The 27,169-nt window shown below is 42.5% G+C and overlaps 1 protein-coding gene across 1 annotated transcript; it reads left to right on the forward strand.

The window, feature by feature from the left end:
- The first annotated feature begins 3,343 nt into the window (after positions 1-3,343).
- Wrnip1 (WRN helicase interacting protein 1) lies at positions 3,344-23,102 on the forward strand. The gene is made up of 7 exons (XM_036188618.1): positions 3,344-4,376; positions 6,399-6,590; positions 7,868-8,109; positions 16,699-16,928; positions 20,683-20,838; positions 21,494-21,573; positions 22,380-23,102. The coding sequence occupies exons 1-7, from the start codon at positions 3,570-3,572 to the stop codon at positions 22,653-22,655; spliced, it is 1,983 nt and encodes a 660-aa protein (XP_036044511.1). The 5' UTR covers positions 3,344-3,569; the 3' UTR covers positions 22,656-23,102.
- The last annotated feature ends 4,067 nt before the right edge of the window (positions 23,103-27,169 follow it).

Raw genomic sequence — 27,169 nt, forward strand, 5'->3', positions numbered from 1 at the left:
TTTTTTTTCCTATGCTACAAATGAAATTGGCTAGAGACTAAGTATAAAGTAAACAAAGCTCTTTGAAGTTGTTTTGAAGGGACTACCTCTAGAACCTGCCAGACACTAGCAAAAACATGAGCTAGCTATCTCTAGCTGAGCATGTGTAGAAGGAAACTGCTCATTCAGCTGATGCCCTCTGCTGTTCCAAACTCACCATTCACATAAAACCAGATACTTCTCACTGAAAGGTGTATGCAAACCACAAGACCTGGGACAAGGCATAACTGTCTGTCTATGCCTGAGCACAAGACACTCCAACAGTCCACTTCTTACCATCCTGCTAGTAAGCAGTTTCTCCCTATGAATTGATCAATGCCAACATGTATGATAAATTTGAACATGCTTCCTGGATCAGTGTCAGTCTTCAACAGAAGCTCCTTCTGTTTCACAAAACTCTGACGCCACAACCTTGGCTTATATGTGCGTGAGACAGTGGGCTGGAATTACTCATGTCAACCCAAAAGCACTTAACACTACCAGGAGGTCGCAGGTATGGAAGAAATTAACTTTTAAAAATCCACACATTCTTTATATCAATAAAGGTAAGGAAAGAGAATTTAGAAGTCCTCTTTGAAGTACCAAGGATAAGCAATGTGGCATAGAATCAAGAGAATGCAGAAAAGAGAAGGGTGAACTTTGAGTAGGGGAATGAATCATGGAGCAATAACAGCGAATGACCACAGGGCTAGCTTTGACAAAGGTGACTAAAGATGGTTGAGATGCTTGCCTCATGGAATTAACTGGACTCAAATATGGACATGAGGGTGTGAAACAACGTTCAGGGGTTCAGCAGCCTGAGGAGGCTTGCAGTATACCTCTAATACTGAGGAGGCTCGCAGTATACCTATGTTTAAGCACTGTGGTCAGGGTATCACTATGATTGTGTTCATTGAACATCTGGATTAGAAGGTCTTATTCCAACCTCTGAGGACCCCGTGGTTCCCACTCTGAATCTGAGGCAGGAGAGGGAAGATGGTTTACACAGCTCAAAGTAAGCATTCAAGGGCAGCAGAAAACCATCAGTGAAGTCCTAGAGGAGAAAATCCGGTTTTGGGTTCTGGTTTGAGTAGATTTCATTTCCTATAATTTTACAACAGAGTTTACATGTATTTGAATTTATGCTAATTGAAAAACAAAGTTTGGCTAAGCAATACAAAATTAAGAGTGACTTTTTTTTTTTTTTTTTTTTTTTTTTTTTTTAAGTGCTTGCTGGTATGGTTAATTTTTGTACCACCACCATCTAGTGGAGAAAACCTTGAACTTCAAAGAGATAAGGTTTGGGAAGAAATGCAGGGCACTGTACTAATTTCACTTTCACTCAGTGATGTATGGTGAGGTCCTTATTCTTCCTCAATTTGGAAACAGGACCAGAAGTTAAGTAGCTTTGCCCAGGGCCACATGTGACTCACTCGATTCCAGATAACTTGAAATTAAATCTAGTACATTTTTACCTCATAGTACATTCAAATGGCTCAACTCTATTCTTGTCTTCAGGAGTAAGTTAGATATATAAGTAGGTACATAGATAGATAGATAGATAGATAGATAGATAGATAGATAATAGGTAGGTACATAGAGAGATGATAGAGATATAGGTAGAATGTGGAGAATGACCTCATTTCTATATGTGTACAAATGACGTGTGCAAAAGGAATAGGCTGAAGATGGGGTAGAACACACGGTTAATATGCACCAGGCCCTGGCTTCAATCTCTATCACAAAACAACAACAATGAAATTTTAAAAAGGGGTGCCTCCCAGAGATTGGGCCACCTTCCTTCACCCCAGAAGCCCCACTTCTTTCAGTAGGAGCCAGCCAGTTTGTTCCTCTTTGAGTTTAATACTATTACATCTTTAGTATGTAACAGAATTTGTAAATTCATTTACATTAGCTATTGCCAGTTTACTTCATAGACAGATAATTAAACCTTCAGTGGGAAAACGGTAAGTAGAAAGAGTTCCTATATAACTCTCGATGGTATACTGTTGGGTAGTAGATGAAATAAAAATCCAATTTTTGTCAAAGTTCATAAAAGTCTTCATTTTCCTTTAATACATTTAACTTCTGATTATCAGCAATACAATAATGAAAGTTTGATACTTCTGGTACCCCCAGGTATTTGAGAGATTGAGAACTCCAGCCTTAGCGACTTAACAAAACTCTCTCCTCACAATCTGCATTTATATCTTTTAAAGATTTAATAATTTTATATGTAAGGGTATTTTGCCTGCCTGTATGGCTGTGCACCACATAGGTGCAGTGTCCCTAGAGGCCACAAGGAGTCAGATCCTCTGGGACTGGAGTTAACAGCTGTAAGCCACCATGTACTTGATGCAAACTTTTTGAGGGGCCTCTGCAAGCAGCTTTTAACTACTAAGCCACCTCTTTCAGCCCATTTTGCATCTTTTAAAGGGTTTACAGAAAAGCATAAAATCATAAGCAGTAATACATAGATGTAGACTAACACACCTATGTTGTTTTTTAAAAATAAATAAATAAATAAATAAAATTTTGAGACAGGACCTCACTATGTAGCCTGGGCTGGCTTGGTACTCAATATGTAGACTAGGCTAGCTCAAACTCAGAGGTCCACCTGTCTGTGTCTCCTTTGTACTGGCATTAAAGGTATGCACCAACACACCCAGCGAGTGTTTTATAACTGTCTATGGTACTCCTTTCCCGTTTCTGTCTGCTGCTACTCACCTTTAAGGGATGCCTGCCATCACTTTATGGGAACAAAATGCTTGTCGGTTTACAGCTATTGTATCAGCAATGAGATAACTCTTGAGCAAGTACTTTGGGTGACAGGCTCCTAGGTAAAAATAAAGGGGACAAGGGAGGGAAACCTTTTTATTTGCAATTTCTTTGAGGTGCCTTCTGAGTTGAACTTTTTTTGTGCCTCTATAGCTGCTTGTGATTTTTCCAGTCGAGGTTCTTTTTCCAGTTTTCTAGGCACGTTTGGGGTATTTCCACTTCGTTTCTGTTTTATTACAAATAATTCTTCCTGACTACAGCACCTCTGTTTTCGCACCCAGAAGGCCAAAACCCTGGAAAGCCAAGTTCCCAAGTTCCTCTCCGCTTCCGCACTACTCGAAGGGCGGAAGACGGCTGTTTCCGGCACTGAGCAGGCGTGCGCACGCGTATCAAGCCTGTCCAAGCCATGTCTCAGAAAGGCTATTCCCAGGGACGGAAGAAGACGAGAGACCGGCTTAAGCGCCAGTGAACTACATTTCCCAGAGTGCAATGCGAAAAATTGCCGGCGGCGATAGGGGCAACTGGTTGCGGGCGATTCTGCCCGCTTTGGACTACACTTCCCGACACGACACGCGAGGCGTTGCCAGCTGCCGGCCGAGGGCGGGTTGACGCGGGAGCTCGGGACGTGAGGCATGAGCGGCGCCCTCCCTCGGCCCGTGCGCGTCCTGCTACCTCCCCGTGCGAGGGTCGCGCGGCACGGGGCCTAGCGGCGGGCGGCGGCATTCTCAGGGGCAGGTGCAGCCGTGCGGGCGCCGGGGAGGGCAGCGGCCACCATGGAGGTGAGCGGGCCGGAAGACGACCCCTTCCTGTCGCAGCTGCACCAGGTGCAATGCCCCGTGTGCCAGCAGATGATGCCCGCCGCGCACATCAACTCGCACCTGGACCGCTGCCTGCTGCTGCACCCCGCGGGGCATGCGGAGCCCGCGGCCGGGCCGCACCGTGCCGGGGAACGGGCTAAGGGGCCCTCGCCGCCCGGCGCCAAGCGGCGTCGGCTGTCGGAGAGCTCGGCGCTGAAACAGCCCGCCACCCCGACGGCGGCCGAGAGCAGCGAGGGCGAGGGCGAGGAGGGCGATGACGGCGGCGAGACCGAGAGCCGTGAGAGCTACGACGCACCGCCCACGCCCAGCGGCGCGCGCCTCATCCCCGACTTCCCCGTGGCGCGCTCCAGCAGCCCCACTAGGAAGGGCTTGGGGAAGAGGCCAGCGGCCGCCGCCGCGGCGGGCAGTGCATCTCCGCACAGCTGGGACGAGGCGGAGGCTCAGGAGGAGGAGGAGGCGGGGGTGGACGGCGATGGCGACGCGGACGTGGACGGCGAGGAGGACCCCGGGCACTGGGACGCGGACGCCGCCGATGCATCGTTCGGAGTCAGCGCGGGCCGCTCGCATCCCCGGGCGCTGGCAGCCGAGGAGATCCGACAGATGCTGGAGGGCAAGCCGCTGGCAGACAAGATGCGCCCCGACACGCTGCAGGACTACATCGGGCAGAGTAGGGCCGTGGGGCAGGAGACTCTGCTCCGCTCGCTGCTGGAGACCAACGAGATCCCCTCGCTCATCCTGTGGGGCCCGCCAGGCTGCGGCAAGGTGAGTGCCACTCTTGCCGAGGGCTGCTTCGGAGCCGAGTGCGGTCCTCAGAATCCCCAGCCCTCCTCTGGAAAGGGAGGCCTGGGGGCGCGGTCCCGGTGCGTGAGCCGAGTTTGTAATAAGGAAGTAAGTATGTCATTCACCCAGTTTCCCAAGACCTCCTTGTTGGGCGTTTTCCAAAGGAAAATGCGTGAATTTCTTAACCAAGATGCGAAGATGAGGACTGAGATTCGGGCTCTGTTCCTACGTACCCCCACATCCCTGATTTTTAGTGACCTAATTCCAAGCAAAGGGCATGCCAAAAAAATTGAGGAAGAAACATTTTGTACACTCCATTTGTTGTGGAAAAGTAATTAAATTTTTTTCTCTTATACTTCCTTTCCTTCTCACTAGTTGGTTTATTCTAACTGGTTTTTGGAACTAACAGAAATCTCCCTTCTGTGCAGCGTTTCAACAGGCATTTCCATAACTTTCTCATACTGCTTTCCACTTTAGAAAAGCATTGATGCTTTAGTGACCTGTTGTGTGTGTCATCTTACCACAGCCAGAGGAAACTGGCTAGGATATCATGGGTTTAAAGAACAGGTCACTGGAAGAATACTTAAGAAAATGTGATGAATTGTCAATGCTTTTCATAGGTTGTCCCATCCATAGGACAGTAAAGAATGAGCCCAAGATTGGAATGGAAAGAACGCTTCTTGATTGGAAGGTCAGGCTGCTTCATACACAAGCACATTTGTGATATTTTTCCTGTTTTTCTTTGCAGTTAATCTTTCAACCACACCTCTTTATTTTCTGGAATACATCATTTCTTTTGTGCCTTGTACTCATGTTTGAGTTGGTCAAGCATAAATCAGATGTACCTCAGATAACTTTTTTTTTTTTAAGCTCTGGCCCTTGCATTCTACTCCATCATTGAGCTACACTTCCAGCCTCCAAAATAACATGCTAATTGTTTAGTTGTTGGCATCTTGCCTACTCATCCCAGATTTGGTTACTCTGTTTAGGGGCTTGGTCAGTGGCATTAGTGGTCCTTCTGACATCTGTGTGACAACATGAGAGTGACTTTCAGCTATTGATGCTTGTAGGCTTTGGAAAAGTCTGCAGGGAGGTGAGAGGTGAGTCATGCAGGATTGAATGCAAGAGATGTACTGGGCCAAGTCTGCCCAGGGAGGCCATTGGTCATAGTCACAAGCCTGTATGACATGGGAGCCAAATTCCAAAAGGCACAGGTAAGCTGGGATTTGTTACCAAGCAGCCAGTGTCTAATGACACTCAACTGTACAACTTTCAGAAAATAAAGCGCCACCTTTCTGTTCAGGAACAGTTTGTCATTCAGTAAGCAACCCCAAAATTCCCATTTTTGATACTGAATTGTTAACAGTGGTCTTAGTAATAATGGCAAATACATATTTATTGAGTACTCATTAAGTGCCAGGTACTGAAGGAAGAGATTTTCTTCAGTCTTTCCTTTGTTTTCTGGTAAGTATTAATAAGATCAAATTGTTGCTTTAAATTTCCTCCTAGAGTGGACATTCAGAGTGGCATGTAGCCATCTCACTTGCTGGCTGCTTATCCTTGCCCTCAGAAGCCATTCATTTTGCTTTTCTCAGCTAATCTGCTGCCTTCCCAGTTGAGCTTGGTTCTGGGATCAACTCTTCTCCTGGGGCCTTCAACATTACACTCTTGGCCAAAGGAAAAAGAATTTTCTCTTTGGTGAGAGGTCACAGCTGTTGCCCTGGCTTTGCTAAATCAAGACTGCTGTTCTTCATTGGGATTCATAAGATCTTAAAGAGTCTACCAAAAAAGAATCAAAAGGAGTTGTGTGTGTGTGGGGGTGGGGGGAGAGTCAGAATTAACCGGCTTCCTAATTTTATTGTAAGTTCTGTAGTCTGTATTCTTCAACCTTCCTCCATGTTCAGTGTAGCTGGTTAAGTACTTAGGGTGCTGCTTGTGGTACCTAAGCATGCTGCCCAGTCTATCTGGCGAGTCTTTCAAACTCTGTGTGTCATCCTTTTCTAGACCACCTTGGCTCACATCATAGCCAACAACAGCAAGAAGCACAGCATAAGGTTTGTGACCTTGTCTGCAACAAATGCCAAGACAAATGACGTGCGAGATGTCATAAAGCAGGCTCAGAATGAAAAGAGCTTTTTCAAAAGGAAAACCATCCTTTTTATTGATGAGATTCATCGGTTCAATAAATCTCAGCAGGTATGTTAATTTTTTACTGTTTTTTCAGATATTTGCATAAACTAGGATACATAGAATGTAAGATCACTCTGGAAAGTATAAAGCAGTATACAAATGCAACAGATGTTAGCTGTCTTCAAGACGCAGAGGCTTGCCACCCATCTTCAAACCTATGTCTCCATTTTTTTTTAGTATTTTTAGATGACAAGAGAATGCTTTCTCCCTCTGATAAATGAAATGATTGCTCTATCTTTCCTTACTGTCCATGTAAGAAAGGGATCTTTTGATCCAGTTTCCAACTTTTAGAGGCTTTTAATCTAAAATGACATTGTGACCAGATGAACAATCTAGGGTATAAAACACTTACTTATCAAGCTTCTGAAAACCCTGGATTCTGGCTCTTATTCCCCACCCACACCCCCCACACCCCCACACCCCGCGTGTGCACATTCCAATTCATGGTTTTATTTCTCCCCAATATTTTTATGTTCAAAATTATTTTCTGTTTTCTCTGCCTTCTAGCTCTTGTCAAGATAAATATTATACGATAAAGTTCTAAATGTTTATTTTAAGGCCTTTAGAAATAAAATGGTACAATTTGTTTTTATAATAAAGCTTTGTTTTGAATTACCTAAATAGGAAAAACATTGTTTTTCAGGCATACTTTTTTTCTTTGATTTGCATTGTTGCAGCTTTTTAACTGCAGTTGGAAATATTCCACAAAACTACTAAAACCTCTTTCTCCTGATTTGAATCTTTTTAAGTAAAACAACACTTTTGCGTTCTGCCTGATGTTGGCTTCAAGGTTTCATATGGGACCATTGACTTGGCATTTCCCATTTAGACAGTGTCTGGTGGTTGTATATTCACCAGTTTGTTAAGAGCAGTAACAGGATGGTTGAATACTTATAGGGGAAGAACATTTTAGAAATACTAACGCTGGTCTTCTGTAAACAGCTGGTGTACAGGTGTACACATTGCGTACTAGTTCATCATTGGGTAGAAGGTGCTTTTCTAAGCTAAGAAGTAGTTTATGTTGAAATTGTTAGAAATGTACTTAAAGGTAGGTATTGTAGCATACTCTTCCAGCAAGAGACCAGGCTTAGACACTGTACCCAAAAGTTGAGTTTTACACATACTAATCAAGAGGAATATTCTTGAAATTGATCTGCCTTATCTGAGGAGTATACTGAAAAGGTAAAATTAGGAAAATGAAAGAGTGAATAGATAACTTACCTAGGATTCTGCATATGGCTGTTAGGTAGAATCACTGTCTTCTCTTTACCACCCATGATTAGGACACTTTCCTTCCTCACGTGGAATGTGGGACGATCACACTGATTGGTGCAACCACGGAGAACCCTTCCTTCCAGGTCAATGCCGCTCTTCTGAGCCGATGTCGGGTGATTGTTCTTGAGAAGCTTCCAGTAGAGGCAATGGTGACTATTTTAATGAGAGCTATCAACTCACTGGGAATCCATGTCCTCGACTCCAGCCGTCCTACTGACCCTCTGAGCCACAGCAGCAACTGCAGCTCTGAGTAAGTAGATTGTGTGCAGCTCCTGGCCGCCCACACCTCCCTGAGAATCTCTTGGCAGAGGGCCAAAGAGGGCTGGGCCTCAGCCAGTGGAGCAGTGGTGGCAGAGAAGAACTGTCTTGCTTGTAAGGAAAATAAAGAGGGAAAGTGTTTACTCCTTCCCTCAGGCTTCCCTTAGATGCATCTTATGGTTACTGATAGGTGTGTACATCTCTTTGAGCTTTAATGTTGTAGAAAGACTATAGGAAGCCTTGTTTTAAAGGCTCCAAGGCACTTATTAAATAGAGGCAATAGATACACACTTCTAGAATTAATTTGCAGATCTTTGAAGATTTGTATTAGATTCTGATTTCTTTTTGCCCCACAGTGTGTTTTTCAAAGTACTGGGGGGAGTTAATGTAGATCTAATCACACGATGACTTACAGCATTTTGCATACTCCAAAACTCATTTCCATGAAAGTAAGGAAGTTAATTGAAAGTGACAAATAAGAGGCTGTCTCATCCCTTTTGTTCCTTAGCTCTGCATCATGACCACCCTGTAGCGTTCGTCAGGGTTAATCCATTTCTTGGGTCAGAGGTTTTCTTTATTGTTAGAAGTGTTCTTCAGAAGTCATTGGTTATGTGCTGGCTGAAATAATGCAGTGGAACATAATGTGGTCTGAGGAGAGGCTGTTGCCCACCTCCTCATGCCATGGACCAAACAGCTGCTTGTGCTTGCTCCAAGGCCAAGTTCTGGGGCCACTTTTCAGTGAGGATTAAAGTACTCAGGTTTTGGGTTTCAGCAGTTCTCTCTGTGTCTGGATTCTCCATTTGCTCTTGTCTTAGATGTAGGAAGAATGCCACCACCATGCCTCATGAAAACCTTGAAGGCCGAGGATCCCTGGGCAGAACAAGTTTGCTTTATTATAGAGTATAGTTGTGGTGGAATGGCCATTAGGGCTGTGGCCAGAAAAAAGTGTAGGACCTGCTGTTAGGTGCCCATTGTTCTCTCTCAGGAGCCTTTGTGGGCTGGACTTTTTTAGTTCTCAGGTCATTGTATCTGGTATAGTCTCCTCAGTCCCTGACCCTTCACAAATTAATATCAGGTACTTGCATACTTTATATAAAAAGATGCAGTGTTTGCATTAAATCCACACACATTCTCTCCCATTCCCATATACTTTGAATTCTGATTAGATTGTTTTTTAATTTTTTTTTGCAGTCAACTCAATACCTGCTCATGACAGACAAATGTTATATGACTTAGCTATGCTTCTACCTTCCCTAGATAATAACGCCTAATATAATATAAATGCTATTTGAATAGCTGTTGTTCTCTATTGTTTAGGACTAGTGACAAAGGGGAAAAGATCTGCACATGTTTGTAAAAGTGCATTTAAAAAAAAAAACCTCTTTTTCAGTCAAAGACTGATTGAATTTGAAAATGCAGAGAATCCGTGGGCCAACTGTAGACTCATGTCAGCATGTGGTAAAGACAATTTGAAAAGGAAAAAGGGAAAAGAAAATTGCCTAAGCTGTAGGAAACTGATATTATCCTGTGTACTGGTTGTTGTAATGTGTATGCAGTTTTATGTCCTGCTTATTTGGGGTCATTTTTATTTTGTGTCATTTCATGGAACTGAATTATCCAAGTTCTTCGAGGTTCTCCACTCACTGCTTTGCCATGATTGAAATAAAGTCAGTAGAACTGTGGAGCTCATCCTCATGAGGAGGGTGTCTGTGCTTTAAGAGATTTCTAGGTGATCTGCAGGCACATGAAGTGTGAGAAGATCCAGCAGAATAATTCAAATTTCATATAGTTACTAAACTTAGGAGTCAGATACAGAATAAGTCAGCCACTCTTAACCTGCTAAAATTGCATCACAGTCAGTGCAAACCTCCGATATCCAACACAGTTTTCTTATGTTTTCCTCTGTCATTCATTTAGAGTTGATCCCAGTTATGGCTTCTTTTCATTCTTGCTTGTTTCTGTCCGCCACCTTCCTAGGAATGCTAAGAAAACAGGAGATTGTCTTGTTTATAGCCCCAGCACCCTCTCAAGCATATTTTGCATCCTTGGTGATTGGTTAGGGTGTGAATAAATCCTACCTTTTAATATGAGTGATATGGTTACTCTTTAGTGTTGTCTTTCATGGGAGATGGTTGTCCAGGTATGAGAACCTTTTGCTTTAATGAAAATATGCCTTTCTATCTGTTGCAAGCACAGTAAAATAAGTATTGGCCTTAACTCCATTCATTGGCCAACTTGCTATCATTTTTGACAAGAAGTTAGGAGATTTCATAGGTCACAGAAAAAGAAACATATTTTAGATAACTTCCTGAAAGAAGTAGCTGCTACCTCAGTTGCCAAGAATAATTTTTTTTTCATTTTGCCAGAGTATTTTATTGCTGTCATTGTTTACAGCAGTCAGCACATAGTCATAATAAAAGAGCAGACAGTTTAAATAATTTTCTTATTACTGTCAGGTTCTCTGCAAGGTGTGTACCACTTTGTAGGCTGCATCTGAAATTGACCTGCCTACTGGCAGCCTAGAGAAGCCACCCAAGCCCCTATGTAATAAATAGTCCTCTGTACCTGATTCTCTATTCCCCAGAAACTCTGAAGTCACTTTACAGCACTTACAGTTTTTAATTGCATGTTTGTTTGTGTAATTTTAAACATGTGTGGTTTGTGTATGTTCATGTGGTGGTGGGGGTGGGGAAGGGAGACTGAACAAATGTATCCCATTGCATTTGTGTAGGGTTCGAAGACAACTTTCCCATTCTTTCCTTTTACTGTCAGATCTGGGGATCAAACTCAGGCCATCAGGCACACAGCAAGCACCTCTCCCTACTGAGCTATCTCTCTGGCCCCTAACTATTTTTAATGAATGAATGAGAATGTTCAGTTAGCAATGGCCATGGTGGTAAGAGATCAACTGTCAATCACACAAAAGTGGAGCTGGGAGGATTCCCCCACCCATCAGCTTACTCACTAAATAAAGCCATGAGAGGTTTTATGCAGCAGATGTCCAATGATAAGAACTACAGCCCCTTTTTTTGTAGTAATATAGGTAAGAAAGCTGACCAAGATGGCTTAGTGACTCCACTGGGACCATGAGAATAAAGTATATGTTGTCTTTCAGTTATTGAGGATAAAATTATACTTTCACATCTCTATTAACTAGTGTCAACTGTGTGTTCATTACACACACTCATCAGATTTGGTTACACTGATCTCGCTAGAAGAAAAGACTCTGACCCCAGTCATCAATTGCTCTCTGGGAAGAGTGAGTGTGCACTGTGTTGATGTGTTGTATTTTGGTGCTCTAGATAGAAACTAGAGAAATTCTAGACTGTTGAAGGCTGTGTGTGAAATGACAAGTACAGCGTCTAGGACTACTCTGGGTGTTGTTTCTCTCACACACTGTATACATGTGCACCCTCATTACAGTAGGACAGAAGTATTCAGTTTCTTGTTTGTTTTGGTGCTGGGGTCCACACCCAGGTCTTTTCATAAGCTTAACCACTAAGCTCCACCCATCTCCACCCCAGCCTGCATGCTCTGTAAAAAAAAATTCCTTAGGCCTTTAAGCCCAGCATTCCTGAGCCATTGAAAGTCCTGCATATGCTAGATATTGGCTGAGTGCTGAAAAGTACATTCCTTTGCCTGTAGAGAGCATGTAGTGTGATAAAATCCAGAAGAGCAAAGGGCTCCTATTACTCTGCTATGGTCATGTTTACAAGAGAGTTCCTTAAACTTTGTATACTAGAGACCCATGTCATCCAATAATTGATATGACCCCAAGTATAAAAGACAGGTATGCACATCAAACTTTGATTGGTGATAATTCACAATTCTTTTTTTTTTTTTAATCTTTTGTTTTTCTTGACAGGGTTTCTCTTTGTAACCCTAGTTGTCCTGGAACTCATTCTGTAGACCAGGCTAACCTCAAATACAGAGTTTTACCTACCTCTGTAGTGCTGGGATTAAAGGCATATACCACTACACCCAGCTAAAATTATTATAAAACAGTTGTTTAGTGTACATGTAATTTTTTCACTAAAATTTAAAGCTCCTTTGCTAATAATGAGATCAATGTACTTGTTTGTGTAAAACAGTACAAACAAAGGATACAACAATAGAGAAATATTAAGTCATTATTCTCTTGGGACTGGGAATGTAGCTTAATTGGTAGAATGCTTTCCTAGCATTCATGAGGTCCTAGCACTGCAAAAATGTCATGAGGACATATGTCTATAATCCAGCACTTAGGAGGTGGAGACAAGATTGATGTGAAGTTCAGAGTCATCCTAGCCTGTCTAATTAAAGGTTAGCTTGTGTTATATTTGACTCTATCTGAAAAAGGCAAGGAGGTTCATTCTGTCTGTCATCTATCTATCTAAATATCTAAATTTTGGGGGTTTTTTTGAGACAGAATCTCATGTAACCAGGTTAGCCTTGAACTTGAACTGTAGAGCTTTCTACTTCCCAAATGCTAGGATTACAAACACATTCTGGATACAATGTGTTGGATAGCAAACACATTCTGATTATATGACACAAAAAATAAAGTGTGTTACCTGTATACTGGGTTAAATTTGGAGGAGGGCGAGGGCTGAATGTAGTTGTGGTTGGTGATCTTGGTCTGTTGAGAATGAGAGTATAAACTACTGCCGTTACCCTACTCTGCTTGCTGCTGATAAAGACTGTATAGATCACAGGACTTGGGTATATGCAGAACACCTCTGAAGAAGCAGTTATTTGTGGACCAGATAGAGTTCATCCCTGTGGAGATGAAGAGAATAGGATGATAAGCCAGAATGGCTGCCTGATTGTCTAGCTAGGCAGGGTTTTAAGAGTAGGGTGGAAGGTGAACAAGGTGTCTTTCCTTGTGTAGACTGCTGTGCCTGAGTTGTGGTTCTTCTCTATAATCCAGGAATTCCAAGCAAGGTGGCCTCATGGCCCCCAAGCAAGAGAGCTATAAATGCTGTTTACTCCCTTCTCACACTCCCGCGCGACTGCTAACAGGACCTCATGCTCTACCACTGAGTCACCGCTCCTAGCAAGTTTTACTTTTTTATTTTTTTAATTATCTTGTTTGCCTCTGACATGTTTTCTACCACCAAATAGCAAAAGACAGGTAGTCAAACACTGAATATACCAACTAGAGTAAATTATGAGTATAGAATACATTGTATTTTCTCTTTTTAATACATTTTTAATAGAATTGCATTGCTTTCTCCCTTCCTTTCTCCCTGTAGCCCTTCCCTCCCAGAGGCTAATTCTCCCTCTCCAGCAATCATACAGTTTTTGGTCTAGGGGTGGGACCCTGTGAAATTTTCTCCCTTCTGGGTTAGCATGCCTGTTGATACTACCATTGTCCAGGTCTTGTTTATGCAGCAGTTTCTAGGAAGGAAATAATATTTCACAGCAAATTTACTGGTGTTTTGGTCCTTGCAATAAACCTCCCTGTCCAATGTGATGTTCCCTGAGCCTAGATGCAAGAGCTGTGATGTAGATGTATCCACTGGGGTTGGGTTCCCTGTGATCTGTTGATTTCTCTATTTGTGTACAGTTGTGGTTTTCTATGATGGCCTCCCTTTGCTTTAAAGAGAAGCTTCTTGGATGAGGCATGATAGCTGACTTGTTTGTAGGTAAAAGGTTAAGATTTAAAATGTAGTAAGATATGCTGGTTTTGCAAAGTGGCAGTAGTAGATTATCTTCTAAGATCTGTGGTCTCACTAGTCCCAGGAAGGTTTCTAGTACCAGGCATGATTTCTCTCCTGTTGAGTGGGCCTAAGTTCAGCCTCACAGCTAACTGTTGCTTACACCAACATATGAGTGCCACTTATTGCACTTTTACAGGTATGTCAGCTCTGGCCTCTTTCTATTACATGAACCAGGTTGTCTTTGGTTCTCCCATGAAGTCACAAGGAATTTCACTTTGCAGTACCATCTGTTGGAAACAAACAAACAAACCCCAAAACAAAAACTAATGTGCGAAAAGAGTTCAGGCCTCTAGAAAAGAGGAAGGAGTTATCAGTGTTTTCTACTAAGATCAAAGCTTGTTCTACAGTTGGAGAAGTTTGGTTCTAATTCTGTTCTACTTCTGTGTCTTGTTAACCAAGAATGTATTTTCCAATGCATTTGTTTTAGCCATTTTTTTCTTATTACAGAAGCTTTTATTATGTTTTGTTGTTGTTTGTTTGTTTAAAAAAGAAGACAAGGTCTCACTATATTACTCTGGCTGTTGTAGAACTTGCTGTGTAGGCCAGGCTGGTCTTGAATGCAGAGCTACTGGCCTCTGCCTCCTGGGTGCTGGAACTAAAGTCATGGGCTACCATACATGGCCATATTATTTAGTTTTCATTATTTTGCTTTATGTTTATTTTGTGTGGGGGTTTTAGTGCATGCATGCCATGAAGTATAATTGGAGTTTAAAAGACAACTTCTATCATCTCTCCTTTCACCATGTGGGTTCTGGGAACTCAAATTAGGCTTCAGCAGCAAATGCCTTCACTCACTAAGGCATCCTAACAGCCCCTGTTTATTACTTTACAGTATAACTTACTGTTTATTATTTTATTCCGGGATGCTGTGAAATTTTGGTCAGCCTTTTCCTAATGTAGATTTTACCCATAATTCTCTAACTTTTGAAGCTTCTTTCCAAATTGAAATCATTTCCATCTCCTCCCCCTGCCCCCGTGTGTGTGTGTGTGTGTGTGTGTGTGTGTGAGTGTGTGTGTGTGTGTGTGTGAGAGAGAGAGAGAGAGAGAGAGAGAGAGAGAGAGAGAGAGAGAGGGAGGAGTGATGCGTATGTGTATGGAGGACAAAGGACAAGTTCTGAGAGTCAGTTCTCTCTTCCATGTGAATTCCAGGAATTGAACTCTCAGACCATTTGGCTTGGCAGCAAGCACATTTGCCCACTAAGCCATTTCACTGGCTCCTGTTTTATCGTTTGTAGTATAAATTGTCTCCTTGTCTCATTCAATCACAGGATATTATATTTTTAATTATTAAAAGAATTTTTTTATTATGTGTTGCTAATGTAGGCTTGTGCAGTGTGTATGTATGCAGGTGCTATGAGAGGCCAGAACCAGGTGCTGGATCTGCTGAGAGCAAGACTTAAAGACTGAAAGGAGTTGTAAGCTGTACCACCTTGGTTCTAGGAACCAAACTCGGGTCCTCTGCAAGAGGATTACATACTCATGGCCACTGAGCCATCTCTCTAGCCCCTATATTTTGTTATTAATAGTGTGTGTGAATGCACAGACAAGTACATATGTATCATGGAGCTCCTCCTTTATGTAGGTTCTCAGAATTGAACTCAGGTCTCCAGGCTTGCACATACACCATCCACCTTTACCTGCTGAGCTGTATCACTGCTCCCAGAGTATTTTAATACACTTTATGTTATTATTAATCTTCAAAGCTTATAAAAGCAGGAGTTCAGGACGTAGCTGCGTTGTGGATAGAACCTTAGAACTTCTGTACCGTATTCTTGAGAGGAGATTTTCATTTTGTGATTTGCTTATATATAACCAGTGAGTGGCATCAGCACAGCCCCCTTTTTATTATTTGGACAGAGTTGCTGACAGATTTATTCTGTTTTTAAAATACTCTGGACAGATGGGGGACATTGTGGATATGAATCATATCTAAATGGTTGAAGGAGTGATGACTCTTGTGACCCCAAACTGAAATAGCAGAATGACCTATACTTTAGAACCTGGTGTGATGCTCTTGGCTGTAATGACAGCTAGCTAGATTAGCCCCATGGGCAAACTCTGGATTCAGTATATAAGGTGGATAGCAATTGAGGAATATGCTGGGTATCAACCTCAGGCTTCCACATGCACCAACACACATGTCCACATACATACACTTTGGTTAAGAGTTCAAATGTCTAAGGAAGGGTCCTAATTTTCCCAAGAGAATAAATCCCATGTCCACTCTTGAAGCCCTGGTCAGTGTGCTGTTTATAAATCTGAAACAATAAAGGACACACTCATGAGAGGGACATATACCACAGTGCTAATTTTAAAATAGTCTGGCAGTGTGTGGTTTCTATCCCTTTGACTTTTGGAGGCTGAATATAATGTGTTTTTGCTTTAGAAGTGAGGTCTGAGCAGCTATTTATCTGAAAAATGTAAAACTATACAGTATGATCCCAATTTTGTTTTAAAAATTAGCATATCTAGTAGTTTTCACTATTCTATAGGCTAAAAACAGACAACTCACTTGTCAACAGTGACTTTGCCCATAGCATTTTTGTCCTACCTTATACAAGCTTGTATAAAGGAACAGTGAGGTCTTCTGTGGCTCATAAGATAGAATGTGATATCAAGCCTCAGCTTGTGAGATAGAGTGAGATACCCTGTAGCTCATAACTGGTAAAGTATACTGACATACCCTCAGGACTTAGAAAATCTGGTCACTCCTTAGTCTAAAAATGCTTAGTTATCTAAGCAGTGAACAATATGAATTCAGAATAAGTAGTAAAACCTTTGAACTGGAACAGTTACTAAAGTTAAAGTTTAATTAAGATGTGCTGCAAAATGAGGTGTGACGTGAATGTGTTGGTAATGAACGCTGGTTTCTATTGCAGGCCCTCTGTCTTCATAGAAGATAAGGCAGTGGACACTCTGGCTTACCTCAGTGATGGAGATGCACGGACTGGCTTGAATGGACTCCAACTGGCAGTGCTGGCTAGGTTGAGCTCTAGGAAGATGTTCTGTAAGAAGAGTGGTCAGACCTATTCTCCTAGCCGAGTTCTGATCACTGAGAATGATGTGAAAGAAGGCCTACAGCGGTCCCACATTTTATATGACCGTGCAGGTGAGGAATTAAGATAGGGGAAATAAAGAACTGTGGGGACAAGTGTGTGCCCATGGTTCCTTTCCAGCCTCTAACCTGCAGCCAGCTCCAAAGCATACCCTAGATTCCTAATTTGATAAGTGTATTATAATAGAAGTAAGCCTCACACACAGGGCTGACCTTTCTGAAAACAGGCATAAAACAAGCTGCTTTGATAAGAATAAGAAAAGCTTGGGTTTTGAAGTTGGAGGCTTCCCTGGGCAGTGGTGGTGCACGCCTTTAATCCCAGCACTTGGGAGGCAGAGCCAGGCGGATCTCTTGAGTTTGAAGCCAACCTGGTCTACAGAGCAAGATCCAGGACAGGCGCCAAAACTACACAGAGAAATCCTGTCTCAAAAAACCAAAAAAAAAAAAAAAAAAAAAAGTTAGTTGGAGTTGGAGGCTTCATCTTGTAAGGCTGTTAGATAATAGATTTCCCTTGCTGTCTGGTACCGCTTGGAGAATATAGCAGTTTGAAAGCACATGAACTCAGTTGACAGTGGTTCTTGTGATCATTTACAAAGACAATTAGTGAGTAAAGACTTACTGGTTTATTTGAGAGTTAAAGTCCTCATTTTTTAGTCTAAAAGATAAGTTTGCAAGGATTTTGATAGTTCTGTTTTGTAGTAGCCTCAACATTTATAATTTTGCAGTGTGTACTAGGTATTGGTGTGGAAACATGCTTATAGATGGCAGATATCCTAGCTCTTATTAAGTCTGTGAGCTGGCAATATTAAATATCATAAGCATAGCACATTTGCAGCTTTTTCTGAAGTGTAGAATGAAGATGGATTGCTGTAGAGTCCACAGAACCCTACTCTAGAACACTTGTGTGACTCTGAATAGTATTGAATTGCATAACTATGTCCATGGCTTTAAAAGTCCTGCCAGAAAAAGATGTTGGTAATTGAACCTTCCAGGTCTCACGTTGACTATGCCTCCATTCTGGTAGTTCTTGATGATGAGAATTCTCTTCATTGGCTAGAGAAATGGGGAGGGGCTGGAGAATGATTCTGGTCCTGGCCACTGCTTCTCATGAGTGAGCTGGCTTGCTGCACGTCCTGAGTGACTAAAGCACCCCTAGCTGATAGTATTGTGTGGTGGTGAAAATGGTGCTAAGAACACATTGAACACCCCTGTCCCACCTGTGCTGTGCTGGTGTGGCCTCAGCCAGGGGCCTTTTCACATGCTTTCCCTTGAATGTCTTGTCAGCCCTTGAAAAGCCGAGAAGTAAAACATCTAGGCATTGCTCCATACTTTGATTTTAGCCTTTTTAGGAGGTTCAGTAGCAATGGCCTTTATCTCCCCTTGTGAGTGTCCCAGAAGAGCCTTTCCTTTGACTGCACCATCTTACATTTATCAGGCCACTGGTTAAAGTCCATAGAATGTTTATGAATGATCTTTGAATGCTTTACAGTTTTTTCTTTTTTAGATTTCCAAAACAACCTTAGAAGGTAGCTTATTAATATTATCCCTACTTTACATAAAACTTTTCAGTTCACAAAGCATGTGCTAAAAACTGATCCTCAAATCCAATTTTATCTACTTCCCAAGATATGCTTCCTTACTGCCTGCATATGCCTCCATGCCAGCCTCCTGGTGGAGTCACTAAGGTCACTCTACCTAGACCATGTTACTGGGAGAAGTCACTCTTGGATGTGTTCAGCCCTAGGGAGCTGTGTATAAGGGATCATCTTTCTAGCTCTTCGCTGTCCCAGGAGGAGCTGAAAGCAGTGGAAGCTATGTGGTAGCACAGCCTTGAGGACCCCATACATCATGCCCTTCTAATACAAGTGTGCTCACACTGCCCACCAATGCCAGCATGTTTGCTCTACATGCGATTATCGGACACATAAATATAATTTACATTCTCAAGAAATGTGCTTTTACAGGTTGCTCCATAAATAAGAACTGTAGAACCATTGCCCTAGAAATGTGTTAGCTTAGACTCTCGGGGCTTTTTTATAACTGATGGCAAAACAAACAAATAAGCAAAAAACAACAACAACAAAGTTGCCCACTAGTATGACCCAGCAAGTAGTTCAAATGTCTCTATATCAGAGTGAAAGAATTTCAGAGTGATAAAAAAGGGTCTGCCCTACATTGACCTAATGCTTTTAGATTAATAATATGAAATCTCCAACTATCAAGCAGTATATAATAAAAGCAAAAGTGGAGTTATTACTAGTGTAAGCTAGTAATTAACACTAACAGGTATAATTAGTTCTTCTGTAGTGCTTGCTCTGTACACGGCCTGTCAGTGTGTTTAAAACAACCCCATTTTACCCAGTGAGAACCCTGAAGCATAGAAAACTTGCCAAAGTCTACATTGATAGTGAGTTTGAGGTTCAAGTCTAAACTACCTCAGGCCAGAGCCTGTTCTTTGATTCACTGTACCAGTTGGATTACCTCTCGTGTTAACCCAATAAAGATGAGTAACCTTGTGTTAGAGAGTATAGGATTGACAGATAAGGTAGTGGGCTAGAGGTTTTTTCTATCCCTTCCCAACCCTAGGCCCTGCCCTACAGAGGGATCGGGGGTTTGGAACACCCAAACCAGAGAGGCAGAAAAGGGGCCAAAACCATCTAGATTATCTAGGACACTTCTATCCAGGTAGGGTCCATGGCTCACTTGATTGAAGAAGCCCCAGGAGGGGGACACTGCTTATTCATAAAAGTTTAGTAACTGGGCTCATGCCATTGATCTGACTTGGGTTTCCTTAGGAATTGGAGTTTGGGGGCCCTGCAGTCAGCCTAGCAGCTATTCTCCCTTCGGTAGGCCAGTTTCTTGTCATTCTATTTGAAGACCAAATGTCATCTTAGCAGCTGCTGGGATTTGTTCCTGGAGCCAGAGTGCTATGCCCACCAGAACACAGTCACATTGTTGTAGCTCATACTGACCACAAAGCAGGTGTTTCTCTGTAGAACCAGTACACTTTGCCTTCTCAGGTGTCATGTCCTTAAGCTTACATGAGAGGATGGTCAGAATGACACGAAACATGTTTGGAGAGCACCGCTTACTTTTGACAGCTGTTAGCTTCAATTTCTTTGTACTTAAGTGGTTTTTCTAGAGTACATTTTGCTGATTTGCTTGTGAATCAAGGATTAAGGATGGACTGAGGCCAGTGGTTAAGATGGAACTACAATACTTTCAGGATAAGAACCATTAGTTCATCTGCTAATCTCCTCAGATCCTGCCTCACAAGTGTGCCCACACAGTCTGGTTTCATGACCAGAAGCTTTAGATACCAGGTGTCAGCTGGTAATGACACTGAGGAACAAATGGGCTTTAATAGCTGTCCCTGCCGCTTTGCCTCCATTCTGATGCCTATGAGCAGGCCCAGTTGGTTTTACTCAAATAGACTGTGAGGGCAGAAGATGGAACCATGACATGAGATTCTTCTCTGACCTCTCTGGTCTCTGGTAATCCTCCATGGTAGAGACCACTCTTGACAGTGCCTGTCTTCTCCCTTCCCTTTGCCAGCTGTATCTGTGTGTCCCCAGTGTGTGTAGTCATCAGATGTTTCTCCTCTGAACAAGACCTAGCTAGGAAACAGTCATGGGACCCTGAGTGAGCTCCTCTGGGGCTCACTAATCCAGGTTTCACCTCACTGAATATGGCTGGGGGGCAGCTGTCATGCCTGCCTTCCCCAGCATACCTGGGGCCTGTTTTAGTGCTGCTTTGTACGCCAGGAGGGCACACAAGGCAGCCACGTGACCGTGCTCTCTCTGTACAGGAGAAGAGCACTACAACTGCATCTCCGCCCTACATAAGGCTATGCGTGGCTCTGACCAGAATGCCTCCCTGTACTGGCTGGCACGGATGCTTGAGGGAGGGGAGGACCCACTCTACGTAGCCAGGAGGCTTGTGAGGTTTGCCAGCGAGGACATTGGTGAGTAGAGGAGAGTCTTTAGGGGTGGGGGTTGTGAGAGGAGATGTGTGGTTACTCTTGGACCAAGAAAATCATGTAATCATGCAGAATAGGTAGGAAAAGAAAGATTTGTCATGAGCTCAGTGGTCTGTTTCTTCATGTGCACGTGCTTTGGTGGTGTTCATAGAGTCACCATTTCTGTTTCTTCTTCAGGAATGGTCCTTCAAGATCATTCAGAATATCGAAATGCAAGAAATGTTTTCTGGTTTGCTTTGGAGCCAAATGTTAAGGTTTTCATTGGATAGTTCTTGAGGTAGAAATGGAAGATTCTGGACACTTCAAGGCAAAGATCAGAAAAGTTTTTGTTTTATTAATCTTGTAGACTTTATATTTTCATAAAATGTTGTGAATGCCTTCAGGGCCTTTGTACCTTCTGTTTGTCATATGCAGTCTCTTGTTTTTCCTACTAGAATATATTTTATCCACAAGAGGCGATTTTTGACACCAACAATAACTCGATAGTTCTTGTTTAATGTGGTTGGATACCAGAGATGAATTGGTGTAATTGTGCTGTGTGTCCTGTTCCTAAGTCTGCATGCAATAGTTGTTGCACTGACAGGTCAGATCAACAGTGTGCTGTGACTTACACTTTACTTTGTCTCTTTATGCATGGCAGGTCTGGCAGATCCATCAGCATTAGCACAAGCAGTTGCTGCCTACCAAGGCTGTCACTTTATAGGCATGCCCGAGTGTGAGGTAAGATATCGGCTCAGTTCTTTGTAAATCTGTTTTGTTCTATGTCCTGTCCTTTGTAGATCTGAATGTAAGTTCTGCCTTCATCACTGGTGTGTTAGGCCCACTGAGCAAACTGCCTAGCTTTTAAACTTGGTTGTTTGTTTGTTTTCTTAGCCTCCTAGAGAGATGAGAGCTTCCTATCAATGAGGTTGTGGTTTGATTTTGGCTTTGTAACATTGGGGCTTGGACCCAGAATGCATGCATGCTAGTCAAATACTCTACCACTGTACTATATCCACAACTCTATTTTAACTTTTTTAGACAGATCTTATAAGTTGCTCAAAATAGTCCTTGACCCATTCCCTAGCCCAGGCAGGCCTTGAACCTGAGACTTTGCTGCCTCAGCCTCCTGAGTGACTGAGATTATAGAACTATCACCTGAAACAAGACCGTGTTTTCAAACTGTCCTCAGGAGTCCTGAGGCTCAGAAGTGTTCCAGGCTTCCTGGGGACAGGAAATTACTGGTTCACCTCCATGCAGGACATCTTTCCCAGTCAACAACAGTTGTTTTATGAATCAGGGCTTAAGAAGTTCTTAGGTTAAATGAGAACCACTGGTCTAGCTTCCCTCTCACATCATAGGACTTTTTTCCATTTGTTATTAATTGTCCAGACTAAGTGAAAGGAGGTGGGACTATAAAAAATTATCTAAAAACAACCAACCAAACATGGGAATCTCCAAAGAATTAACTAGGTGAGAGCATAAAGTACTTTGCTAAACATAAACTTTGTGGTATCTTCCTGGTGACATGCCCTTCTGTATCCTAGGTGCTTCTGGCCCAGTGTGTGGTCTATTTTGCCAGAGCCCCCAAATCCATTGAGGTGTACAGTGCCTATAACAATGTGAAAGCCTGTCTGCGGAATCATCAGGGGCCCCTGCCTCCCGTACCCCTGCACCTGAGGAATGCACCCACCAGGCTGATGAAGGATTTGGGCTATGGCAAAGGCTACAAGTACAACCCTATGTACAGCGAGCCTGTGGACCAGGACTACCTGCCTGAGGAACTGAGAGGAATTGACTTCTTCAAGCAGAGGCGGTGTTGACTTTTGGGCAATGAATAGGATGCTTGTACCTTGGGGAAGGCCAGATCACTGGATCTTGGAGATGGTTTCCTGGGAAAAGTTAAAACAGACCAACATTTTATGCCAGATATTAAGAGTTCCATAGGTGGAGGTGGTTACTTCAGCTAAATGTGTACCATTGAAGTTGTGTTCATTTGCACTCTGTGCAATGATTATGCTTATGAAAATACCTGGCAGCTTTGTGCAATTAATTAATGTTTTAAGGAATTATCTATTTTGTCATAGTATTTAAGTCATAATGTCATTTCAAAATTCTGTTCAGTAGGCTTTTTTTCTTTTAAAAAATGTATATTCTGGGTAGTTCCAATTGGTAAAAGAAAATGTAATTGTGATTTAATACTGCATAGTGATTTGGGTATTTTTTTTATATGCAAAGGTCTTATGAGCCAATAAAACTATTTCAAAGTACTCTTCAATTCTTCAATGTTCTCCTCCTTGGGCTGGTGGCACCAGTTTCTGCCACCATCTCATTTCAAGAACTGGATACTGTAAATGAGGAAACACCAGAAGATTGAGAAGGCAGGGAATTTTTCCGAAAATTTGTTGTTTTTCATTCAGGGTCTCCCTGTGTAGCCCAGGCTGCCCTTCAATTTGTAGTCGTCCTCACTGAGCTCCTCTGGTGCTGGGATTATACGGGTGTGCCACTACACCCGCTCTTGTGTGTGTTTGTTTTAAAGGACTGTACCTGTGTAGCTTTAAGTGGCCTATGAAAGATGGCAGTCCTTGTAGTTGGAATTTTTCTTTGGGCCTCCAGCCAGCTCCCAAATAAAGACACTGAGGCCTATTATTATGAATGTTCAGCCTTAGCTTGTCCCACTAGCTCTTTTAACTTAATTTAACCTGTTTCTATGTTTTGCCTTGGGGCTTTTTACCTTCCTTTCTTTGTGTATGTCCCACTTTCCTGCTTCCTCAGTTTTATCTGGCCCCTGATGTCTCCCTGTTGTCTCCTTTTCTTTCTCCCTTCAGCCTAAATTCCTCTTCCTACTTACTCTCCCTGTCCAGAAGTCCAGCCCATACCTCCTCCCTCACTATTGGTGGCTGTTCAAAACTTTTTATTAGACCAATCAGGTGCCTTAGGCAGGCAGGGTAAAACAGCAACATATCTTTACATAATTAAACAAATGCAACACATCTTTACATAGATAAATATTCCACAGCATAAAACAAAAGCAGCACATCTTCACATAATTAAACATTCCACAATATAAACAAACACAACACGGCTTTACATAGTTAAACAAATACAACACATCTTTACATAGTTAAATTCTGCAACAAGTATTTCCCCAAGTCTAGTAGTCTTTATTTACATGTGGCTCTGTTTGTAAATACAGTTTATTTTTTGTGTTTTCTGAAGTTATGTCACTATCACTAGACTTGGACTGGATGCTAATTCTTCTCAAATTTTTTGAGAGCCAGTTTGTACATTTCCACAGGAGTTAGTGGGTCTCTTCTTACTCCTTTAATGTAATGTCTCCTAGAGATTCCTTAGGTAATTGAGAGTTGATGTCACCTGTCATTCTGGAGTGCCTCTGCCTTCCTGTTGAGAATACCTGTTTTCTGCACAATGTCTTACTGCTGAGATATCTAGTTTTATCAACCTAGTAAAGCAACATACTGCAGAGACTTCATTCTTACTCAGGTGGCATACTTCTTTTAGTAGCTTTATCATTGAAGGGTGCTGAGAAGATCTAGTGTAAACCTATAAGCAAGCAATGCTTATAGTCTACATTTAGGCTTGTCCGATGGTTTGACTGGGGATACATGCTAGGTGAGGCAGTAGTTGTCCATTGTCTTCTACTTTCCCATGTTGTTACTTAGAAGTTTGAGGACATTCTGATGTGGTAGCTTTGTTTTGTAAACAAAGCTAGAATCTTCTGTTTCTGGTGTGTAGAAAGTTTTCAGTGTTTTTTGTGTGCATTTGGTAGGACCTTTCTAGGTGGAAATACCTGTCTTACACATTTCGGGACCTTTCTCTGTCTAATTCATTAAATATTGCCTGTTTTACACTAAGCGATCTTGTTGATCTTAGAAACACCAGTGAATGAAAGAGACAGTCTTGCATTTCTTGAGTGAAAAGCTAGTACTGTGTTACATAGAAAACTGAATCGGGAAGGAGATGGGCAGGGTGGGGAGGTGATTAGGTTTAGCTGGAGCACCAGTGGGGAGCACCAGAGAGGGATGTACTGCTACTGTCCCTCCGCTCTAGCCCCACCCCTGTTCACTTTCCATTCTTACTGTAGTTTCTGGGAAACTTCTTCCCCTTTACTTTCTACTCTTTCATTGCTGCCATCCTGTCTTAGATTTCCCAGTTCTTCTCTTAAGTACTCAACCTCTCCACCATTCCACCTCTCTCTTCTCGTTCTTCTGTCCTCTCTTTCCCCCGACACCCCAGAAGCCTGTATTTATTGTATTACTTGTTTGATGATTGCTTAACTCCCTGAGGATATTAATTTTTTTCCTTTTCCTTTTCCTTTTCCTTTGTTTGGTCTCTTGTGTCACTTTCCTGCCCTCATGTCCAGCATGAAATCGGAAGCTCTGAACACGGATGGAAGGGCAGTGTGTGAGTTTTGTTGCTGTTCAGGCTCTCTGTTGAGAACCCTGGAAGTCAGTACTTGGGGCTTTCCACTTAGATAGTGGGGGCCCCCTTTGTTATCTGCCTGTGGGTGAAGGTTCAGCTCCCTGCATGCTGCGTATCAAGCAGGGAGACAGCATCAGTCAGGTGTGTCCTCTGGTAACTAAACAGGACTCAAACTGTCGGCTGTGTATGGAGTTTTCCATTTCAGATGCCCCGCAGTGGTCTGGGGTAGGAAGAGATTGCCCCTGACTCAACTCCTTGTAAATGACCCCAAGACTTTGAGACAACTTCCTTGGTGAATAAGCAGGTTCCTGGCTTTCCTCATTGGATTTTCCCATCATCTTTCTGATCCATAACATGTGGCAACTAACTCCTCTGTTTACTGCATTTTTCTTTTCCTGGTTTATTGTTTGTTTGTTTGTCTGCATTTGTTTTTGTTTTTCCAGACAAGGATTCCCTGTGTAACTCTGGCTATCCTGGAACTCACTCTGTAGAACAGATTGGCCTTGCACTCACAAAGATTCACCTGCCTCTGCCTCCCAAGTGCTAGGATTAAAGGCATGTGCCACCACACCTGGCATTTACCCCTTTTTTTTTCTAGGGAAGGATGCAAGGTTTTAAAGATTGCTTCACCGTAATTTTGATGAAGCGTAGGAAAATCTGAAATTCATGTGGGATCAATGTGTCAGCTTTATTGATATTTCACTAGGACTCACTACTCAGTGCTTCGTTGGTTTGCATTCTCTAAACATGGAAATGAAGTCACATGGAGCTAAGAAGTGCATTTGTCATGGAACCTAGAAGTGGTTCCATTCAAAATGAGTCTTCCATTCCCTCTGATATATTTCTTGAGGTACCACTGAGATCCTTGAACACTGTCCTTCAAACTTTTAGCCCATAGAACTGTCTAAGATCATTTTACTAGACATTCAACAGAAGACATCATGGTTCCTATCCTCATTTGTAAAGTCATGTGGAAGTCAGGAAGTGCTTTTTGTTAATTCAACGAATCTTAAAATCGGAAAGCCTATTTTTAAAGGCAGATCTTCACTGTCCAAAACAGCATGTACCACAGCACACATGAATGTGATAGTATAGCCCATACCAAAGAAAATTCAGTTAAGACCCAGTGTATAAGGGAGTCAGGACATTTGCCAACTGGAGGCAGCTCCTCTGTGTTAAAGTCACGCTGAGATTCTAAAATGGCAATGGGAAGCACCAAACAATTCATTCCCTACACCCCAGGTCTGTTAGGTTTGGTTTTCCCTGGCATAGCATACTAAAATTCAATGATGTTACATAAGTGACATGCAGAGAATCTCTCCAGCTGCTGTAAGAAAAATAATGACTCATCTTTTCAAGATACATAGCTTCAAACCTAGGGCATTTTATCAATTCTGAATGAAAACCCAGCTTTTATTAATACTGCATTAGAAAGTACAGTGTTCTGGCTAAGAGTAGTGAGTGTGATGGTTCAGCAGATAAAAGCTCCACACAAGCCTAGAGACCTGGATTCTATCCCTAGAACCTATGTTACTTTTCTGTTTTGATAACATCATGGCCAAGGCAATTTAAAGAAGAAGGAGTTTATTTTGGCTTACAGTTCAGAGGAATGAGAGTCCCTGATTGCAGGGCCAGAACATGGCTTCTGGAACAAGAAGCTGGAGGCTCACATCTTCAAGCAACTGGAAATGGTATGAGCCCAGCAGTTAAAAGCACTGGCTGCTCTTGCAGAAGCCCCAAGTTTGGTTCCTAGCACATACATGGTGGTTCACAATCCCAGAAAGATTTGAAGCCTTCTTCTGACCTCCTTGGGTCTTGTATGCACACAATGCATAGACATACATGCAGGTAAATCTCTTATAAATGAAAAAGAAATTCAAGTAATAAGCTCAAA

The sequence above is a fragment of the Onychomys torridus genome, chromosome 5 (genome assembly GCF_903995425.1).
Source record: "Onychomys torridus chromosome 5, mOncTor1.1, whole genome shotgun sequence".
NCBI classification, from domain to species: domain Eukaryota; kingdom Metazoa; phylum Chordata; class Mammalia; order Rodentia; family Cricetidae; genus Onychomys; species Onychomys torridus.

Coding starts and splice junctions, on each gene's coding strand:
- Wrnip1 (XM_036188618.1), top strand. CDS start 3,570: ATGGAGGTGAGCGGGCCGGAAGACGACCCCTTCCTGTCGCAGCTGCAC. Junction 6,591..7,867: donor GGTTCAATAAATCTCAGCAG/GTATGTTAATTT, acceptor ACCCATGATTAG/GACACTTTCCTTCCTCACGT. Junction 16,929..20,682: donor CATTTTATATGACCGTGCAG/GTGAGGAATTAA, acceptor CTCTCTGTACAG/GAGAAGAGCACTACAACTGC.